This window comes from Bufo bufo, chromosome 7 (genome assembly GCF_905171765.1).
Source record: "Bufo bufo chromosome 7, aBufBuf1.1, whole genome shotgun sequence".
In the NCBI taxonomy this organism is placed as follows: domain Eukaryota; kingdom Metazoa; phylum Chordata; class Amphibia; order Anura; family Bufonidae; genus Bufo; species Bufo bufo.
In genome coordinates, this window is record NC_053395.1 from 117,947,058 (window position 1) to 117,968,598 (window position 21,541).

Genomic DNA, 21,541 nt, shown 5'->3' on the forward strand with positions numbered 1-21,541 from the left:
TGCCCTGTTGCGCTGTTTCGAGTACTCCACCAACATGGCCAGTGGCGATGATGCCGTTATCAGCGTTACAATACCACTTCTATGTCTCCTTGAGAAAACACTTAGGACGATGATGGAAGAGTAGGTGGCCCAGGAGGAGGAGGAGGAGGAAGAGGGGTCATTTTTAGCACTTTCAGGCCAGTCTCTTCGAAGTGACTCAGAGGGAGGTTTTTTGCAACAGCAGGGGCAAGGTACAAATGTGGCCAGACAGGGCCCACTACTGGAGGACGAGGAGGACGAGGATGAGGAGGAGATGGAGGAGGATGAGGAGGAGGATGAGGAGGAGGATGAAGCATGTTCACAGCGGTGTGGCACCCAACGCAGCTCGGGCCCATCACTGGTGCGTGGCTGGGGGGAAACGCAGGATGATGACGATACGCCTCCCACAGAGGACAGCTTGTCCTTACCTCTGGGCAGCCTGGCACACATGAGCGACTACATGCTGCAGTGCCTGCGCAACGACAGCAGAGTTGCCCACATTTTAACGAGTGCGGACTACTGGGTTGCCACCCTGCTGTACAAAGACAATGTGCCCACCTTACTTCCTGCACTGGAGCGTGATAGGAAGATGCGCGAGTACAAGCACACATTGGTAGATGCGCTACTGAGAGCATTCCCAAATGTCACAGGGGAACAAGTGGAAGCCCAAGGCGAAGGCAGAGGAGGAGCAAGAGGTCGCCAACGCAGCTGTGTCATGGCCAGCTCCTCTGAGGGCAGGGTTAGCATGGCAGAGATGTGGAAAAGTTTTGTCACCACGCCACAGCTAACTGCACCACCACCTGATATGGAACGTGTTAGCAGGAGGCAACATTTCACTAACATGGTGGAACAGTACGTGTGCACACCCCTCCACGTACTGACTGATGGTACGGCCCCATTCAACTTCTGGGTGTCCAAATTGTCCACGTGGCCAGAGCTAGCCTTTTATGCCTTGGAGGTGCTGGCCTGCCCGGCGGCCAGCGTTTTGTCTGAACGTGTATTCAGCATGGCAGGGGGCGTCATTACAGACAAACGCAGCCTCCTGTCTACAGCCAATGTGGACAAGCTGACGTTCATAAAAATAAACCAAGCATGGATCCCACAGGACCTGTCCATCCCTTGTGCAGATTAGACATTTATAACTACCTCCCCTTAACCATATATTATTGTACTCCAGGGCACTTCCTCATTCAATCCTTTTTTTATTTTCATTTTACCATTATATTGCGGGGCAACCCAAAGTTGAATGAACCTCTCCTCTATCTGGGTGCCAGGGGCCTAAAAATATCTGACAATGGCCTGTTCCAGTGTTGAGTGACATGAAGCATGATTTTTTCTATGACATGAAGCCTGAATCTCTGCTATGGGACCTCTCTCCTCTGTCTGGGTGCCGGTGCCTAAAAATATCTGACAGTGGCCTGTTACAGTGTTGGGTGACATGAAGCATGATTCTCTGCTATGACATGAAGCCTGATTCTCTGCTATGGGACCTCTCTCCTCTGTCTGGGTGCCGGGGGCTAAAAATATCTGACAATGGCCTGTTCCAGTGTTGGGTGACATGAAGCCTGATTCTCTGCTATGACATGAAGCCTGATTCTCTGCTATGGGACCTCTCTCCTCTGTCTGGGTGCCGGGGCCTAAAAATATCTGACAATGGCCTGTTCCAGTGGTGGGTGACATGAAGCCTGATTCTCTGCTATGGGACCTCTCTCCTCTGTCTGGGTGCCGGGGCCTAAATATCTGACAATGGCCTGTTCCAGTGGTGGGTGACGTGAAGCCTGATTCTCTGCTATGACATGAAGCCTGATTCTCTGCTATGACTTGAAGCCTGATTCTCTGCTATGACATGAAGCCTGATTCTCTGCTATGGGACCTCTCTCCTCTGTCTGGGTGCCGGGGCCTAAAAATATCTGACAGTGGCCTGTTCCAGTGGTGGTTGACGTGAAGCCTGATTCTCTGCTTTGCCATGAAGCCTGATTCTCTGCTATGGGACCTCTCTCCTCTGACAATGGCCTGTTCCAGTGGTGGGACCTCTGCTATGGGACCTCTCTCCTAAATATCTGACAATGGCCTGTTCCAGTGGTGGGTGACGTAAAGCCTGATTCTCTGCTATGACTTTAAGCCTGATTCTCTGCCATGAGACCTCTCTCCAATTGATATTGGTTAATTTTAATTTATTTTATTTTTATTTTTATTCATTTCCCTATCCACATTTGTTTGCAGGGGATTTACCTACATTTTGCTGCCTTTTGCAGCCCTCTAGCCCTTTCCTGGGCTATTTTACAGCCTTTTTAGTGCCGAAAAGTTCGGGTCCCCATAGACTTTAATAGGGTTCGGGTTCGGGGCGAAGTTCGGGTCGAGTTCGGATCCCGAACCCGAACATTTCCGGGAAGTTCGGCCGAACTTCTCTAACCCGAACATCGAGGTGTTCGCTCAACTCTAATAATGATCACTTTACATCGTGGAGGTGTCCTTGTGTTTTCTCATCTAGACAGATAGAAAGAAGGACAGATAGGGAGTGAGACAGATATATAATAGACAGATAGATAGATAGATAGATAGATAGATAGATAGATAGATAGATAGATAGATAGATAGATAGATATTAAGAACAATACAAAATCTTTGGGTCATTTTTGGTTTGGAATTACTAGAGGTATTAAATAAAACTACAAGATAAATACAGAATATGCATCTTAATACCTTAAGCTTTCTCACTGCATCCCTCACAACTTCAGTACCTTTAGGTTGCTCTACCTCTGTGCTGCCAAGAAACTGCAAAAAACAAAGATATAAATGAAAAATGGACAAAAAAAACAAATTCACAATCATTTTACTCAAAAATTGGTTCAACAATACAGATGTATCTCAATAAATTTGAATGTTATTGAAAAGTTAATTTATTTTAGTAATTCAATTCAAAAAGCGAAGCTCATATTATATAGTTTAATTACACACAGAGTGATCTATTTCAAGTGTTTATTTCTTTAAATGTCAATGATTATGGCTTAAAGCTAATGAAAACACAAAAGTCAAATGAAAACTCTGCTAATGAAAACTTTAAATTAGAATATTGTGAAAAAGTTCAATATTATAGACTCATGGTGTCACACTCTCATCACCTAATCAACACAAAACACCTGAAAAGGTTTTCTAAGCCTTTAAGTGGTCCCTCAGTCTGGTTCAGTAGGCTACACAATCTTGGGAAAGACTACTAACTTGACAGTCATTGACACTCTCCAAAACTAGGGTAAGCCACAAAAGGTCATTGCTAAAGAAGCTGGCTGTTCAAAGAGTGCTATATCCAAGCATATTAATGAAAGGTGGAGTGGAAGGGAAAAGTGTGGTAGAAAAAGATGCACAAGCAACAGGGATAACAGCAGCCTTAAAAGGATTGTCAAGAAAAGGGCACTGACTGTAGCTGGAGTCAGTACTTCAAGAGCCACCACACACCAAGGTATCTAGGACATGGACTACAACTGTCACATTCCTTGTCTTGACTAAGGGACAACGTCAGAAGCATCTTACCTGGGCTAAGGAGAAAAGGGACTGTTTGCAAAGTAAATGTTGCTTTTCATTTGGGAATCAATGGCACAGAGTCTGGAGGAAGAGTGGAGAGGCACACAGTCCAAGTTGCTTGAGGTGCAGTGTGACGTTTCCACAGTCATTGATGGTTTGGGAGCCATATCATCTGCTGTCATTGGTCCACTGTGTTATATTAAGTCCAAAGTCAGCGCAGCTGTCTATCAGGAATTTTTATTTTTTTACTTTTACGATTTTATTAGATTTTTTGAACATTTAGTCATATATACTTAGTGTTACTAAGACTTTCGATAGTAATACAGCAAAAAAGAAAAGTACAAATGGTATAAAGACATATGTATCAGGGTAAACTGTAACAGTAAACCAAAATGGTAATATCAGGGTGTGTGATCCAATAGTAAAGAAAAATGCAAATATCATATGACCGCAAATCAAAGTGGAAAATTGTAAAAGAAAAGGGAATACAATAGAAAATGGAAGAATTATGGGGCAATACCACCACATGTACAACAGAGTACCATTTTCTCCACATAGTGCAGGGCTTGGTACAAGATAAGTGGTGGAAAGACCTTTAGTGTGAGATGAACGCCCATCACAGAGACATTTAAGGTGTGAGGTCCTAAGAGTAGGAATGGGAAGAAGGCCCACTGTATCAAGAACATGCCTCATTTGCAAGTATTGATAGAAATGAGAGTTGGTGGTTTCATATTCTTAATGTAGAAATGTAAAAGTTTTTAGGATGCCATCCTCTACTAGTTAGTTTAGTTGATCAGCAAGTAATTTTCAAAGGGACTGTCAAAGAGCAAATGTGGACTCTATGTATATCCATTTATGGTTGGAAGAAGGGACCACCATTTTTTTGTTTGGTCTATAAGGTTGGATTTGTAGTAATACATTTACATATGTTCTGGTATTCAAAAAGGATATATAAATGAGTCTAATTAAAGAAGTAATTAATCCACAGAATTATATATAAGACCCTTAAAACTGTAATGTTTAATATATTAATCTAAAACCTATTACCCAAACTATGATTGGATTACAGTGCCAAACGATCACCCTGATAATTCAAAGATACAAAAAATAATAATGAAATAAACATACAAAGAGGAACGGGCCAGGGTCCCGGGGGAGGGAGATGAACTTACCCTGGATAGCCCTACTATACCCCTCAGCCCAGAGAAGAATCCCAATGGTGGAGACTCTCTGTCCGCGTTCCTCGGCTAGATAGCCCTAAATTACCCTAAAGGTGTTTTGGGGGTGAAACCCCCAAGATCCCGACGCGTTTCCCCCAACAAAGTGGGTTCCTCAGGGGGTCAGGATATTAGGTATGATCAAATGATTAACAAATGATAGCCAAAAAAAACAAATAAATGACAAGAAAGAAATTATAGTGAATAGTACAGGAGGGTGGCAAAAATAGACAGAAAAAATGATGTAAAATAAAGGAGATTACAATATCTGTCTCACTGTTTGGAAGTCGACCAGAATAATACTGGCTGCCTGATAGTTGCAAAAAGAAGGTGCCTATGAAAGATCCATTCATGGCAACGTAATGTCTTACAGATTAATAATAAAGACTTACTTGACCTCCAAACATCGGACACGTGCCACCCCCTGTAGATGCCTGATGCTGTGGGAATGCAGGTACACAGAAGCACTGACCTTTAACCAGCGTGCCAAGGCCTCCCTCCAGACAGTCTAGTAAATTCTAGGCATGATAGTACCGACGCCAACTGCATCATTTCCTGCAAAGCGATTGGCGTCCGGCCTGTGAAGCGCATACGTTCCTTCCGGCCAGCGCTAATAATTAGCATCCAGCCTATGGAACGCATCTTTGATGTGCATACTTCTTCCAGTCTACGGAAGTAGCAACTTCCGGGCTCCGACATGCAAGATGAAGCGTATAGGTCAACCAGTCGGCGAGTATGTGATGATGAAACCTCAGCAAAGCAGCAGCAGTCTTAGAAGCATGTGAACACAAGAGGACCAAGCAAGGAACTGAAGCCACAGACCTCCTATATATATGAGCTAGGCATCCAGCTCCTCCCAGTGGGAAGGAGGAGCCGCAGGGTGGAAGGCTACAAGAAACCCAGAAACCAAGATGGCCGCCAGCACATGTCAAACGAAGGAGAACAGCAAGAAGGTAAGACCATGACAGTACCTCCCCCTCAAGGGCCCCTCCTCCGCGGAGCACAAAACGGTTTCTGAGGGAAGCGTGCGTGGAAGGCTCGGAGCAAGGCAGGAGCATGGACATCTGCGGAGGGAACCCAGGAACGCTCCTCTGGACCATAACCACGCCAATGGACCAAAAACTGCAACCGACCGCGGACCAGGCGTGAGTCCAGGATATTGCTCACCTCATATTCCTCACGATTGCCCACTTGGACCGGATGAGGCCGAGGAACCGAGGAAGTGAAACGATTACACACCAGTGGCTTCAACAGGGAGACATGAAACACGTTGGAGATCCGCATGCCAGGAGGAAGCGCAAGGGCATAGGCTACCGGGTTTACCCTGCGAAGCACTCGGAAGGGACCAACAAAGCGAGGCGCCAGCTTGGGAGTGGGCACTCGAAGGTTGAGGTTGCGGGTGGACAACCATACACGGTCTCCGACCTGGTAGGAAGGAGCAGGCGCTCGTCTGCGATCAGCCTGGAGTCTCTGGCGCTGCGCAGAGACCTCAAGGGACTTCTGGATCTGTACCCAAGAAGCACGTAGGACGGAAAGGTGATCCTCCACAGCCGGAATATCCTGGGGAGAGAATACCTCCGGTAACACGGCAGGTTGGAACCCATAATTGGCCATGAAGGGAGACGTCCCAGAGGAAGAGTTCACCGCCGTGTTCCTGGCAAACTCAGCCCAAGGCAGGAGGTCAACCCAATTGTCTTGGTGATCGGAGACATAGCAACGAAGGAATTGCTCCAAGGCCTGATTCGATCGTTCTGCGGCCCCATTGGACTGAGGGTGGTAGGCCGAGGAGAAGGAGAGATGAATCCCCAACTGGGAGCAAAAGGCGCGCCAGAACCTGGACACAAACTGACACCCCCGATCCGACACAATCTCCTTGGGCAAACCGTGCAACCGGAAGACCTCCCTGGCAAAAATCGTGGCCAACTCTTGTGCAGAGGGTAACTTCTTGAGAGGAACACAGTGGCACATTTTGGAAAACCGATCCACAATCATGAGAATGACCGTATGGCCTCGGGATGCAGGGAGGTCCACAATGAAATCCATCCCCAGGTGTGACCATGGGCGCTCCCCGGTGGCTATGGGTTGCAGAAGGCCCAACGGAAGGTGCCGAGGGGACTTACTCTGGGCACAAACGGAGCATGCCGCTACATATGCGGCGATGTCGGAACGTAGGGAAGGCCACCAGAACAGACGTGAAACAGCCCAGGACAGCTGATTCTTTCCAGGATGCCCCGCGGTCTTGGAGTTATGGTAGGTTCGCAACAACCGAGTGCGCAACTCCTCAGGCACAAAACATCTGCCGTTGGGTCTCCCAGAGGGAGCACCAGATTGAGCCGCCAAAATCTGCTCACCCAGGGGAGAGGTCAGGCTGGTGCGAATGGCGGCCAGGATCTGATTCGGAGGTATGACCGAAGTCGGAATCGACTCCTCCCTGGACAGCTCGGAGTACTGCCGTGATAAGGCATCCGCCCTGATGTTCTTGGAACCGGGTAGGTAGGAGACCACGTAATTAAAACGTGACAAGAACAGAGCCCATCTGGCCTGACGTGGTGTCAATCTCTTGGCCTCAGAAAGGTAGGTCAGATTCTTATGGTCCGTCAGGATGAGAACCGGAACCACCGAACCCTCGAGCAAGTGCCTCCATTCTTTAAGGGCCTGCACGATGGCCAATAACTCCCTGTCACCAATCTGATAGTTGCACTCCGCGGAAGACAGTTTCCGGGAGTAAAACCCACAAGGAAGCAGAGGACCCTCTGGTGTTCTACGCTGAGACAGAAGGGCGCCTACTCCCGTCTCAGACGCGTCCACCTCGAGGACAAAGGGCAACCCAGGGTTGGGATGCGACAGAATCGGAGCCGATACAAAGGCGGACTTTAGGGCCTCAAAAGCTCGGATGGCCTCGAGCGGCCAGACCTGGGAATTACTGCCCTTCCTGGTCAGATCCGTGAGAGGCTTGGCCAGCATGGAAAAGTCCCTGATGAATAGTGATGTCGCGAACATAAAGTTTTCAGTTCGCGAACAGCGAACGAGAACTTCCGCAAATGTTCGCGAACTGGCGAACCGGGCGAACCGCCATAGACTTCAATAGACAGGCGAATTTTAAAACCCACAGGGACTCTTTCTGGCCACAATAGTGATGAGAAAGTTGTTTCAAGGGGTCTAACACCTGGACTGTGGCATGCCGGAGGGGGATCTATGGCAAAACTCCCATGGAAAATTACGTAGTGGACGCAGAGTCGGGTTTTAATCCATAAAGGGCATAAATCAACTAACATTCCTAAATTGTTTGGAATAACGTGCTTTAAAACATCCAGTGTGTGTATACGATCAGGTATGATGTTGTATCGATCAGGTAGTGTAAGGGTTACGCCCGCATCACAGACATTGACAGACCAAACTCCCCTTTTAATGCACCGCAAACAGTTCATTTGCACAACCGCAAACTCCCCATTTGCACAAGGTTGGATACCAAGCTAGCCACGTCCCGGTGATGTCATTGAAGGTTTCTTCCTCCACCCAGCCACGTACAACACCAAGGGTCCCCGAAAGGTCAATTGAATTGATTTTTCGAACGGGGAGATGGTTAAAAAAACGCTGGCTCCCTCCCCTTTGTTTTTATCCACGGTGACTGCGTCTGCGCCGTGCAATTTACTGTCACACCCGATATGAGTGGTATTTTCTGTAGTACTATTCTCATCAGTTTAATCCCTCTAACGTCCCCAATCTGGGTGCCATTTATTGAATAGATTTTTCGAACGGGGAGATGGTATCAGTGGTTGGCACTGGCAGTGGGCACACTACAGTCAGTAGAAGCGGGCCTGACACACACTGGCAGCAGGCAAGCAACTGAAATTACACTAAAGTGTAAAAATTAAATGCCTTATTTATCGGCAAGCTACTGTGCCACCCGGTATCAGTGGTTGGCACTGGCAGTGGGCACACTACAGTCAGTTGAAGTCGGCCTGACACACACTAGCAGCAGGCAAGCAGCTGAAATTACACTAAAGTGTAAAAATTAAATGCCTTTTTTATGCAAAGTCCTGTGCCAGCCGGTATGAGTGGTGGGCACTGGCAGTGGGCACACTACAGTCAGTGGAAGTCAGCCTGACACACACTGGCAGGCAACTAACCTTAGATTAAAGTGTAAAAATTAAGTGCCTATTTTTTAAGCAAAGTCCTGTGCCACTCGGTATGACAGGGGTGGGCACTGGCAGTGGGCACACTACAGTCAGTTGAAGTCGGCCTGACACACACTAGCAGCAGGCAAGCAGCTGAAATTACATTAAAGTGTAAAAATTAAATGCCTTTTTTAAGCAAAGTCCTGTGCCAGCCGGTATGAGTGGTGGGCACTGGCAGTGGGCACACTACAGTCAGTGGAAGTCAGCCTGACACACACTGGCAGGCAACTAACCTTAGATTAAAGTGTAAAAATTAAGTGCCTATTTTTTAAGCAAAGTCCTGTGCCACTCGGTATGACAGGGGTGGGCACTGGCAGTGGGCACACTACAGTCAGTGGAAGTCAGCCTGACACACACTGGCAGGCAACTAACCTTAGATTAAAGTGTAAAAATTAAGTGCCTATTTTTTAAGCAAAGTCCTGTGCCACTCGGTATGACAGGGGTGGGCACTGGCAGTGGGCACACTACAGTCAGTTGAAGTCGGCCTGACACACACTAGCAGCAGGCAAGCAGCTGAAATTACATTAAAGTGTAAAAATTAAATGCCTTTTTTAAGCAAAGTCCTGTGCCAGCCGGTATGAGTGGTGGGCACTGGCAGTGGGCACACTACAGTCAGTGGAAGTCAGCCTGACACACACTGGCAGGCAACTAACCTTAGATTAAAGTGTAAAAATTAAGTGCCTATTTTTTAAGCAAAGTCCTGTGCCACTCGGGATGACAGGGGTGGGCACTGGCAGTGGGCACACTACAGTCAGTTGAAGTCGGCCTGACACACACTGGCAGGCAACTAACCTTAGATTAAAGTGTAAAAATGAAGTGCCTTTTTTTTAAGCAAAGTCCTGTGCCAGCCGGTATGAGTGGTGGGCACTGGCAGTGGGCACACTACAGTCAGTGGAAGTCAGCCTGACACACACTGGCAGGCAACTAACCTTAGATTAAAGTGTAAAAATTAAGTGCCTATTTTTTAAGCAAAGTCCTGTGCCACTCGGGATGACAGGGGTGGGCACTGGCAGTGGGCACACTACAGTCAGTTGAAGTCGGCCTGACACACACTGGCAGGCAACTAACCTTAGATTAAAGTGTAAAAATGAAGTGCCTTTTTTTTAAGCAAAGTCCTGTGCCACACGGGATGACAGGGGTGGGCACTGGCAGTGGGCACACTACAGTCAGTTGAAGTCGGCCTGACACACACTAGCAGCAGGCAAGCAGCTGAAATTACACTAAAGTGTAAAAATTAAATGCCTTTTTTATGCAAAGTCCTGTGCCAGCCGGTATGAGTGGTGGGCACTGGCAGTGGGCACACTACAGTCAGTGGAAGTCAGCCTGACACACACTGGCAGGCAACTAACCTTAGATTAAAGTGTAAAAATTAAGTGCCTTTTTTTAAGCAAAGTCCTGTGCCACACGGAATGACAGGGGTGAGCACTGGCAGTGGGCACACTACAGTCTGTGGGCCTGCAGCTCCTCACACACAGGCAGGCCAGGCAACTGCAATATGTATATAAAGGAAAAAAAAAAAGCAGACTAATGTTGCAGCCCTAAAAAGGGCTTTTTGGGGTGCTGTCAGGACGCTGTCCTTACAGCAGAGATCAGATGAGTCTTTCAGGACTGGAGTGGACACTGAATTCACTAGCCTAGCTATCGATTTCCCAATTAAATCAGCAGCAGTTACAGTCTCCCTCCTCTCACTAAGACTGCAGCTTCAGAATGAATCTAAAATGGATGCTGTGCAGGAGGTGGGAGGGTCTGGGAGGGAGGGTATGCTGCTGATTGGCTGGAATGTGTCTGCTGACTGTGAGGTACAGGGTCAAAGTTTGCTCAATGATGATGTATAGGGGGCGGACCGAACATCGCATGTGTTCGCCCGGCAGAGGCGAACGCGAACAAGCTATGTTCGCCGGGAACTGTTCGCCGTCGGATAGTTCGGGCCATCTCTACTGATGAACTTCCGATAATAATTGGCGAAGCCCAAAAAGCGCTGCAGGGAACGAAGACCACTGGGCTGGGGCCACTGTAAGACAGCCGAAACCTTCTCAGGATCCATGGAGAACCCCTCAGCGGAAATGATGTAACCTAAGAAGGTTACCTGGGATCGGTGAAATTCGCATTTCTCAAGCTTACCGAACAGCTTGTTCTCTCGTAACCGTTGCAACACTCGTCTGACATCCAGAATGTGGGCCTCCATGGATTCAGAATATACCAAGATGTCATCCAAATAGACCACCACACACTGCTGCAACAGGTCACGGAAAACATCGTTGATGAATTCCTGAAAGACTGCGGGCGCATTGCACAACCCAAAGGGCATAACCAAGGATTCATAATGACCGGTCCTGGTGTTAAACGCGGTCTTCCACTCATCGCCCGCCTTGATCCTTACCAGGTTATATGCCGCCCTCAGGTCGAGTTTGGTAAAGACCGTGGCCCCTTTAAGGCGATCGAACAGCTCGGAAATCAAGGGTATCGGGTAAGCGTTCTTGATCGTGATGCGATTGAGACCCCTGTAATCGATGCAAGGCCTCAACTCACCGCCCTTCTTTTTCACAAAGAAAAATCCAGCCCCTGCCGGGGACGAAGATTTGCGAATGTGTCCGCGTGAAAGCGCCTCCCTCACGTACTCCTCCATGGCCTCATTCTCCGCTACCGACAGTGGATAGACTTTGCCACGAGGAGGAACGGCACCAGATTGTAACTCTATGGCACAATCGTATGGGCGGTGCGGAGGTAGGGCAACCGTGCGCACCTTATCGAATACATCCCGGTACTCCTCGTATTCAGGAGGCAACAGAGAGTCCGAGGAAGTACACAGCAACTTGACAGACCCATGGATGCAACTAGCCCCACACTGCGGTGACCACGAGAGGATCTCGACCGATCTCCAATCGAAAGTCGGATTATGCTTCTGGAGCCAGGGGTACCCCAAGACCACCGAGTAGTGTGGAGACGAAATAACCTGGAGGCAGACCGACTCTCTGTGAACGGCACCAATGGCTATCCCTACTGGAAGGGTCTCATGAGTCACGTGTGGCGGCAGAAGGGGTCTGCCGTCTATCGCCTCAAGAGCCAGTGGGGAACCTCGAGCCTGCAGAGGAATGGAATTGGCGGCAGCGAACACACTATCAATGAACAAACCACCAGCACCAGAGTCCACCAACGCCTGGGTCGTCACCGAGCCCCCGACCCAGGAGAGGACAACAGTGATCAGTGGTTTGTCAACACGGGAAACCGGGGACGAGGAGACTCCACCCAAGATCTGCCCCCGACAGGATCTCAGGTACGAGCGTTTTCCCGGACGGTTCGGACATGCCAACCGAAAATGCCCACCGAGACCACAGTACATGCATCGGCCCTCGCGTCTCCGGAGTGCCCTCTCCCCCTCGGACAGGCGAGCAAACCCCAGCTGCATGGGTTCACCCCCAGACAAGTCATCCCCAGGAGGCGTGGGAGGAGAGGGAGGCACGGGTGGGACAGCAAACGTAGGCACCAATCTGTTAGAAGACCTCCGCAGGTTCTCCTTAAAGGAAGGTCTCTCCCTGAGTCTGGTGTCAATCAAAATCAGGAAAGAAATAAGAGACTCGAGCTCAACTGGTAGGTCCTTAGCTGCAACCTCATCCTTCAAGGCATCCGAGAGACCATGAGAGAAAGCAGCGACCAGAGCCTCATTATTCCAGCCCACCTCTGCTGCCAGGGTACGAAACTCAATGGCGTATTCAGCTACGGATCGTGAACCCTGTCTGATGGACATAAGGAGCTTCGCAGCAGAGGCAGCACGAGCCGGCACATCGAATACCTTCCGAAGAGAAGCAACAAAACCGGAAAACTCGGCAACCACCGGATTGTTGTTCTCCCATAAAGGGCTGGCCCAGGCCAAGGCCTTGTCCGAGAGCAGCGAGATCAAGAAGCCCACCTTTGATCTCTCAGTAGGAAAGGCATGTGGCAGCAACTCGAAATAAATGCCCACCTGGTTAAGGAAACCTCGGCACTGAGTTGGCTCTCCCCCAAAGCGCCGTGGAAGAGGGGCAGAACCGGTCATACCCCGAAACACCGCAGGCGCAACAACAGGTGTCGGGGTAGACTCTGGCGCAACAACCGGAGCGGCAGTAGGAGCGAGCCCAGGAGCGACAACCGACCCATCGGCAACGGGAGCGAAATGAGCCGTGCGTTCAAGCAGGGTTTGCAACGCCACAGCGAACCGACCCAACAGGTGATCCTGCTGATCAAGTCTGGCAACCAGCGTGGGTAGCGAGGATGGCCCTGTACCGTCAGAAGTCATGGCTTGGTCCTAATGTCACGGAACCATGAACCAGACGTACAACAAGAGATAAGAGAAAATAAGAAGGCTTTATTGAAAATAAAGCTGTAAAGCAAAAGTCCAAATGGATGGTGAAACCGAGCAGAGTCTTTGCGAAGCCAGGGGTCAGGAACCAGAGGGGTAGTCAGACGAAGCCAGGATCAGGAACCAGCAGGGTAGTCAGACGAAGCCAGGATCAGGAACCAGCAGGGTAGTCAGACGAAGCCAGGATCAGGAACCAGAAGGGTAGTCAGACGAAGCCAGGATCAGGAACCAGAAGCAGCAGCAGTCTTAGAAGCATGTGAACACAAGAGGACCAAGCAAGGAACTGAAGCCACAGACCTCCTATATATATGAGCTAGGCATCCAGCTCCTCCCAGTGGGAAGGAGGAGCCGCAGGGTGGAAGGCTACAAGAAACCCAGAAACCAAGATGGCCGCCAGCACATGTCAAACGAAGGAGAACAGCAAGAAGGTAAGACCATGACACAGGGGTTGCATTCTTTTTATGGACGCCATTAATATGTTCACACACACGTCTCCTGACTTCCCTAATGGTTTTACCTATATAGTCCTTAGGACATGGACACTGACAGATGTATATTGGCCCTTTGGTTTTACAGTTGGCAAATTCTCGGATAGTAAAAACCTTGTTTATCGCAGAACAGGTGATAGTTTTTGAAGTTGAGACAAACTCGCATGCTTTACATGTTCCACAACGGAACATGCCCAGAGGGCGACGATCAAGCCAGATTCCAGGATTTGGCAGGGTGGTAAAATGGCTATGGACTAGACGGTCCCTCAAACTTTTCCCCCTACGGTAAGTTACGCTAGGGGTAGGTGAGACCACCTTAGACAAATTCGGGTCCATAGCTAAAATAGGCCAGTATCTCCCTAAAATTTTCCTCACTTCAGGGTTTGCCGCATCAAAAGTGGAGATTATCCAGATCATTGTCATACTCTCGGTCAAGGTAATTTATGGTGTGAGAAGGGTAGATCTATCTTTCTGTGATGCTTGTTTGTAAGCTTCTTTAAGATTATTCTGTGGATAGCCCCTGTCAGGAAATCTACCCTGTAGTGATCTAGCCTCCTTGTGAAACAGTTCGGGGTCAGAACAGTTTCTACAGGCCTGTAAATATTGCCCCTTTGGGATTCCCCTTTTAAGGGGGAAGGGATGATGACTGTCCCAGTTGAGAATTGAGTTAGTTGCCGTCGGCTTTCTAAACAATGTTGTGACAAGCCTATCCTCCTGTTTATATATCTATCAAGGAATGCAATACTGTCCCTCTCTATCTCATGGGTGAACCTAAGTCCTATCTGGTTAATATTAAGAGCCCCTATGAAGTTCACAAACTCATCACCATTACCATCCCATATGACAAATATGTCATTGATATAACGTGTCCAAAATATAATCTTTTCCCTCCACCATTCTTGATGATCTGGGAAGACAATGGTGTCTTCCCACCAGACCAGGAAGATATTAGCATAAGTGGGGGCGCAGGGGCTCCCCATAGCCGTCCCCCTGAGCTGGTGGAAAAAACAAGGATGGAAAAGAAAAAAATTGTGAGTGTGAACTCAGTAGGCTCAAAGTAAATGAATTGTGTGCCCTAAACTGTGTCCCCCGTGTGCGTAAGAAATATTCTACTGCGGATAGACCATTTTGGTGAGGGATGGAGCTGTATAAAGATTCAACATCAATAGACGCCAATAGACATCTAGAGTCAATATGCAGCGCATCAATCTTTTCGAGAAAGTCCATGGTATCCCTCGTATATGAAGGGAGGGAAAATACAAATGGTCTAAGAACCTCATCGACATTGACCCCACAGTTTTGAGTCAGAGAGTTGACACCCGCTACAATTGGTCAACCCTTAAGTGGACTAACACCCTTGTGGACCTTAGGAAGACTGTAAAATGTGGCTATACATGGCTTAGAAGGTAATAGAAAATTTAATTCTGCCTTATTTATAACTCTTTGGGGTAACTTACGATACCCTTCAGGATCCTTGAGTAGATCCACACACATTTTTTTTATATTCGTTATGGTCGAGGATTACCAAATTACCCCCTTTAGCTGATGGCTTAATAATGATGGATTTGTCTTTCTCCGGGTCTCTAAGGGCCTGCATTTCGACACGAGAGAGGTTAAAATCTCGATGGTAACGGGATTCAATGTCCTTGAGGTCAGAGACTACAAGACAAAAGAATATATCAATAAATTCATAATTAGCAAAGGAGGGGGCATATGTGGGCTTTTGTTCTTAAGGTTCGTGAATGGGCCTTCACCTAATTTTCATGATCCTTCCTCCCAAAGGTCCATAAGGACCTGTAAATCAGGGAGAACCTCCAGACTGATACCAAGTTTATCACAAGATTGCTTATCAGTGTTGCTGAAAAATCATAGTTTAGGTAATAGGTTTTAGATTGATATATTAAACATTAAACAGTTTTAAGGGTCTTATATATAATTCTGTGGATTAATTGGCATTGTAGTAACAATGAAGATTTGGCATACCCAACCCTACTTTCAGTAGGTAAGGGAAAAATACACCTTGTGCAACTCTAGGGAAAGCATTCCCCCAAATAATCTGATGCATATCTGACTGCAATTGACATATTCTACGAGTGGGAATTGTAATCAGGAGGCAATGGAATTTATAAAGTATTTTTGGCAAAATCAGCATTAATTCTCGATATCCATGAGAGGTAGTCTGCCTGTAATTTCGTTCTATACATGGAGAAGTTAGAGGGAATTAAATAATGGAAACGTGAGGTTAAACTGATACCCAATAGGAAATTTAGTCTGCTGACCAATTAAATTTATACTTTTCTAGGATCTAGGTGTCACAGTGTAGGGGGAGGGGAGGAACACCAGAATGACAACAGAAGGACAATGACCAGAAACTAGACCTCAAGGCTAGGGAAAGGGAAATGGTGACCAACTAAGGAAACCCTAAAGCTAGCCCTGACTCCTGTTAGTATGAATAGACCCTGAAGGTGGGAATCCTTATCCTGTGGTCCTCATGTGTGGTCCTCATCTGAGTTCCTACTAATTCATTTTCTATTGAAGATAAATGTACTTCTCTTGGTATTTTCTTGCTCTCATTTGCTTTTTTTTTAATAGGCCCTAGTAACCCTGAAAATCCCTAGGATTAGTGACAGGGTCTGAGACTACTGGTTCCTTCCCAGATGAACGAACCAGTGTCTACCTGAGGCCTAGTAAACAACAAGCAAATGAGAGCAAGAAAATACCAAGAGAAGTACATTTATCTTCAATAGAAAATTGATTAGCAGGAACTCAGATGAGGACCACACACCAGCATTTCCAACTCCAGGCAGAGACTATCAACCACATGGTATGAAGTGTTGTCATGGATCAGTGGATGGGAAACCACTGTGCCACTGACCTAGCAATACTCCAGAGGGGCTTGACTAAGCAACTACCCGGATTTAACTAGAGCCTCGGATGGTGAGGATAGGCTTGACCATCAGTAGTTGCCAGGGGCTACTCTGGAGCGTAAACCAGCTGGTCCAGGCAGACCAGGAGGTACCTGCAAAGGTACCGACTGTATAGACGTAGTAAGCCAGGCAGGGTCGTTACCAGGAGCAACAAGACAGGAACCAGAGGTTGCGGAAGAGACGTAGTCAGGACGAGCAAAGGGTCAGGGCAGGCGGCACAGGAGGAAGGGCAGTCAATCCGGGTCGGCAATAGGAGAGACAAAGCAAGCAGGCAGGGATCAGACGAAAAGCGGAGTCCAGGAACGAAGTATAGGTCAGAAACACAAGTGGTTATCAAGCTCTTTAGCAACAGACTAGGATCTTGACTCTGAGGCATCCAGGAAGAGGGCTGAGCTACTTAAATACCTGCAGGAGAGCCAGGGTTGGTCAGCAAAGTCATCTGACCTAATACAACATCAAGTGGGGGGACAGCGGTGCACGGCAGCCACTGTTACAAGTGTGAGTCCAGACCAAATAGAGGAGCAGTAATGACCACGAGCTACACCTGAGACAAGAGGTGTGGTCATTACCAACAACAACACTGCAACAAGTGAAAACAGATAGGCTGTCAGATAACCTAACATGCAGCCAGTCTCTCAGTTCTTCTAACCTCTGTCACTGGAGGGACCTTGACACTAGGGTCATGAACAGAAAAGGAGAGAATATGTGATTTGGTTGTATTGAGCTTGTAGAGGGAAGCTGTCGCGTATTCTAGAATAGTGGTTACTGCTTTTAGAGATGTCACAGGTTCAGTTAATGTCAGTATTACGTTGCCTGCATACAGACCTATAGTGTGAGTATGGCTATCCACTGGAATTCCATGTATGATTGAGTCCATATAGATTTTTGTAGCTAATGGATCCATATTAAGTGCAAAAACCAAAGGTGATAATGGACAGCCCAGTGCTATTAGATATGTTAAAATATTTAGAATAAAACTTAGAGGCCAAGATTCCTGCCGATGGATGTGTAATATAAATTCATATTCAATTAATGGCTGGCTTTATACTAAAAAACCACATATAAAAAAACATATATCAGTTTATTCTTATAATTGTCTTTAAAATTCAATATGATCTACACATGTCACCATTAATCCTATATTTTTCATATAAAACCTTAAATAAACCTTAAAAAATAAAATAAGAATAAAAATGGCCAGTGTCCTAGAATGCTTATATAGTGCTTGAATTGAGATAATATGCAGTCACGGTCCCCCTCTTAATTCCTTGTGCGGAGTTCACGCACTATTTGGAACAATGTTATATTCCACAGCGATATTAAGAATATTTAAAAGATGTCTCGTTATTGTTATCTTGTAACATATTAGAAGTCAAGCAGTAGTTTCGTTATTGACACTTTGTATTTTTCTCTTCGCAAGAGAGTTCAATACATAGTGTGTTCATTCAATATTGCGGTCAGCTTTTAGATTAGATATAGTGTAATGCTTGTCCGCTTACCAGACTCCCAACGTTTGATTTGGTAAAGCTGGTAGCCGAGGTACATACGTATTTGTTTCTTATACAGCTGCGAATCTCTTGTGCTGCTGATTCCTACAGTCAATCTGTGTGCTAGTGCTGGCACTTACTTCACTGTGCATGCGGGTTGAAAGGTCCATGACGCTGACTTTATTGAAGGCTTTACATCGCCGCTTGCATTTCGTGGCTATGCGATATCTCCTATTGCCGCAAGTTCTTTATGTCGCATTGTTCACCAGACGTGTTTCGAAACCTTACTGGTTTCTTCCTCAGTGATCAAACAATTATACAATTGCGTCAAAATTGTTGGTAGATGCCACAAGATAACTGGAGGTGATGTAATTAGAACACCTGACCATCCTGGAAGTGTGAAATAGATAGAAAGGAGAGCAAGCCCATATGAGGCACCGCTCCAACACGTTGAATAGTGTAGCATAATGATAGAGATATTTTTGGTAAAGAATATTATCCAAAGAGAATAATACAGTCCTGATCAAAAGTTTAAGACCACTTGAAAATGGGCAAAAAATCATATTTAGCATGGCTGGATCTTAACAAGGTTCCAAGTAGAGCTTCAACATGCAACAAGAAGAAATGGGAGTGAGACAAAACATTTTTTGAGCATTCAATTTAATGAAAACAATGAATAAACTGAAACAGGCTGTTTTTCAGCTGATCAAAAGTTTAGGACCACACCTCCAAAAAAAAGCGAAACCCCCCAAAACAGAAATCCAACTTCCAAACATGAACTCAGTAATGAGTAGCTCCGCCGTTATTGTTTATCACTTCAAAAATTCGTTTTGGCATGCTTGATGCAGGCGTTTCCATGAAGTGAGTGGGAACATTTCTCCAAGTGGTGAAGACGGCCGCACAAAGGCCATCTACTGTCTGGAACTTTTGTCCATTTTTGTAAACTTCCCTTGCCATCCATCCCCAAAGGTTCTCAATTGGATTTAGATCAGGGGAACACGCAGGATGGGCCAAAAGAGTGATGTTATTCTCCTGGAAGAAGTCCCTTGTCCGGCGGGCATTGTGTACTGTAGCGTTGTCCTGTTGAAAAACCCAGTCGTTACCACACAGACAAGGGCCCTCAGTCATGAGGAATGCTCTCTGCAACATCTGGACATAGCCGGCGGCCGTTTGACGCCCCTGCACTTCCTGAAGCTCTATTGTTCCACTGAAGGAAAAAGCACACCAGACAATTATGGCGCCCCCTCCACTGTGGCGCGTAGAAAACATCTCAGGTGGGATCTGCTTGTCATGCCAGTAATGTTGGAAACCATCAGGACCATCAAGGTTAAATTTTTTCTCATCAGAGAATAAAACTTTCTCCCACCTTTGAATGTCCCATGTTTGGTGCTCTCTTGCAAAGTCCAAACGAGCAGTTCTGTGGCGTTCAAGGAGACGAGGTCTTTGAAGACGTTTTTTTGTTTTTGAAGCCCTTCAGTCTCAGATGCCATCTGATGGTTATGGGGCTGCAGTCAGCAGCAGTAAGGGCCTTAATTTGGGTCGAGGATCGTCCAGTGTCTTGACGGACAGCCAATTGGATCCTCCGGCTCAGTGCTGATGACATTTTTTTGGGTCTTCCACTTGACTTTTTTGTTCCATAACCCTCAGGATCATTTGAGAAATTCCAAATGACTGTCTTACTGCGTCCCACCTCAGCAGCGATGGCACGCTGTGAGAGACCCTACTTGTGCAGTTCAACAACCCGACCACGTTCAAAAAGGGAGAGGTTTTTGTTGCCTTTTCCATCACAACGTGTGACTACCTGACAGAAAATGACAATGAATCCACATATTTGCACAGATTTGGCCTTTTAAAGGCATGTGGTCCTAAAATTTGGATCAACTGAAAAACAGCCTGGTTCAGTTTAATCGTTATTTTCAATTAATTGAATGCTCAAAATTTTTTTGTCTCACTCTCATTTCTTCTTGTTGCATGTTGAAGCTCTACTTGGAACCTTGTTAAGATCCAACAATGAAAAATATGATTTTTTGCCATTTTTCAAGTGGTCTTAAACTTTTGATCAGGACTGTATAAAGTTCTCAGGTAGTATCAGCAAGCAATCTTTTAGGAATCAGCTTTCCAGCCTTTTTCCTGCTTTTGCCAGTCTTTTCTGACGTGACTTGTGTCCATGGCGTAGATGGTAGGATTGCTAGTAGGGAAGACAAGTCCTGAATCAGCAACCCATCCGGAATAGATAGGTTAGGTACAAAGGCTCTTAGCAGGTCTCCAAAATCCTCATAGGAGCAGATGAGGAACCTTTTGCCCACAACTGTGGTAACAAGGCTGAAGGGAAACATCCAGTGGTACAGTATTTTCTTTGAGCGTAAGATGTCAGTAAGTGGTTTCAAGAGTCTCCTTTTGTTAAGGGTTATAGGCGCTAGGTCTTGAAAAATTGCAAGTTGATGCCCCTCATATTCGAAAGTCACAAACTCTGTAGCTTTCTTTAACCAGGACCATTTTTGGCTTTGCATTTTCATTTTTTCCTCCCCACATTCCAATAGACATAACTTTATTGCTGAAAGATCATGATTGCCCTAAGAACAATAATTGTTCATCGGGTAATTGGCGTCAAAATTACACTGGCAAATGATCACTAACGATTGTTACTACATGTGTAATAAAGGCTTTAGTGCAACAGGCATGCTTGGTGTAATAGCAGCGGTGTTTTAGTTGAAATTCGCGACGTACTGTAACTTGTGACTGGTGACGGTATGTGGAGAGAGAATTAACAGAAAAACAGGGCTAGAATCCTTTGAGGAATCTGGAAAAAATTAAGCCACAAGCTTCACTTAGAAATACTGTACATACAGTAAGTACAAAGATTGGTGATGGAAAAGCAGCTGCTGTATCAGAAATGGTCTCTAGATGGAGGTAACAGCCCAGCAGTATAGCTCAATAGCTAGTATGTACAGTAGAATGGTCATCAAGTAAGTTCAAATAAGAGCTGACTTCATGGCACTGCTGTTAAGGATTGTTTGCACCAGTATACTGTGCGCAATGAGATGAGATAGGGCCTAGATTACGTCCTATTATAGAAACAATTTGGCCCTCGAATATTCAGGCTAAGCCTATAAAGGAAAGAAATGAGGGAATACTAAGCTGCTGTGGGGGGTTGGGGAGGGCAGGTGCTTAAGTGGAGAGAAACAGATTATGCTTCCAGAGGTTAGGGTGGGGGCCACTGTTCTCGTCTCAGGGGTACAGTGATCCTTAGACATACAGCAGCTAGTGAAAATCTCAGGTTTAAATGAATGAGGACAGGTTCATCCGTGCTTGCTGCCTGTCTCAAGGTAAGTGATGGTAATAGAGGTAGTTGGCACTAGGTGTATAACTCC

The 21,541-nt window shown here is 46.5% G+C and overlaps 1 protein-coding gene across 3 annotated transcripts in view; it reads right to left on the reverse strand.

Moving 5' to 3' along the window:
• GULP1 (GULP PTB domain containing engulfment adaptor 1) overlaps positions 1 to 21,541 on the reverse strand; it is a 729,290-nt gene that overhangs the window by 604,023 nt on the left and 103,726 nt on the right. For all 3 annotated transcript variants that reach the window (XM_040440801.1, XM_040440803.1, XM_040440800.1), the window contains exon 3: positions 2,722 to 2,793. In XM_040440801.1, coding sequence (XP_040296735.1) covers positions 2,722 to 2,793 — 72 coding nt within the window. The remainder of the gene's footprint in view (positions 1 to 2,721; positions 2,794 to 21,541) is intronic.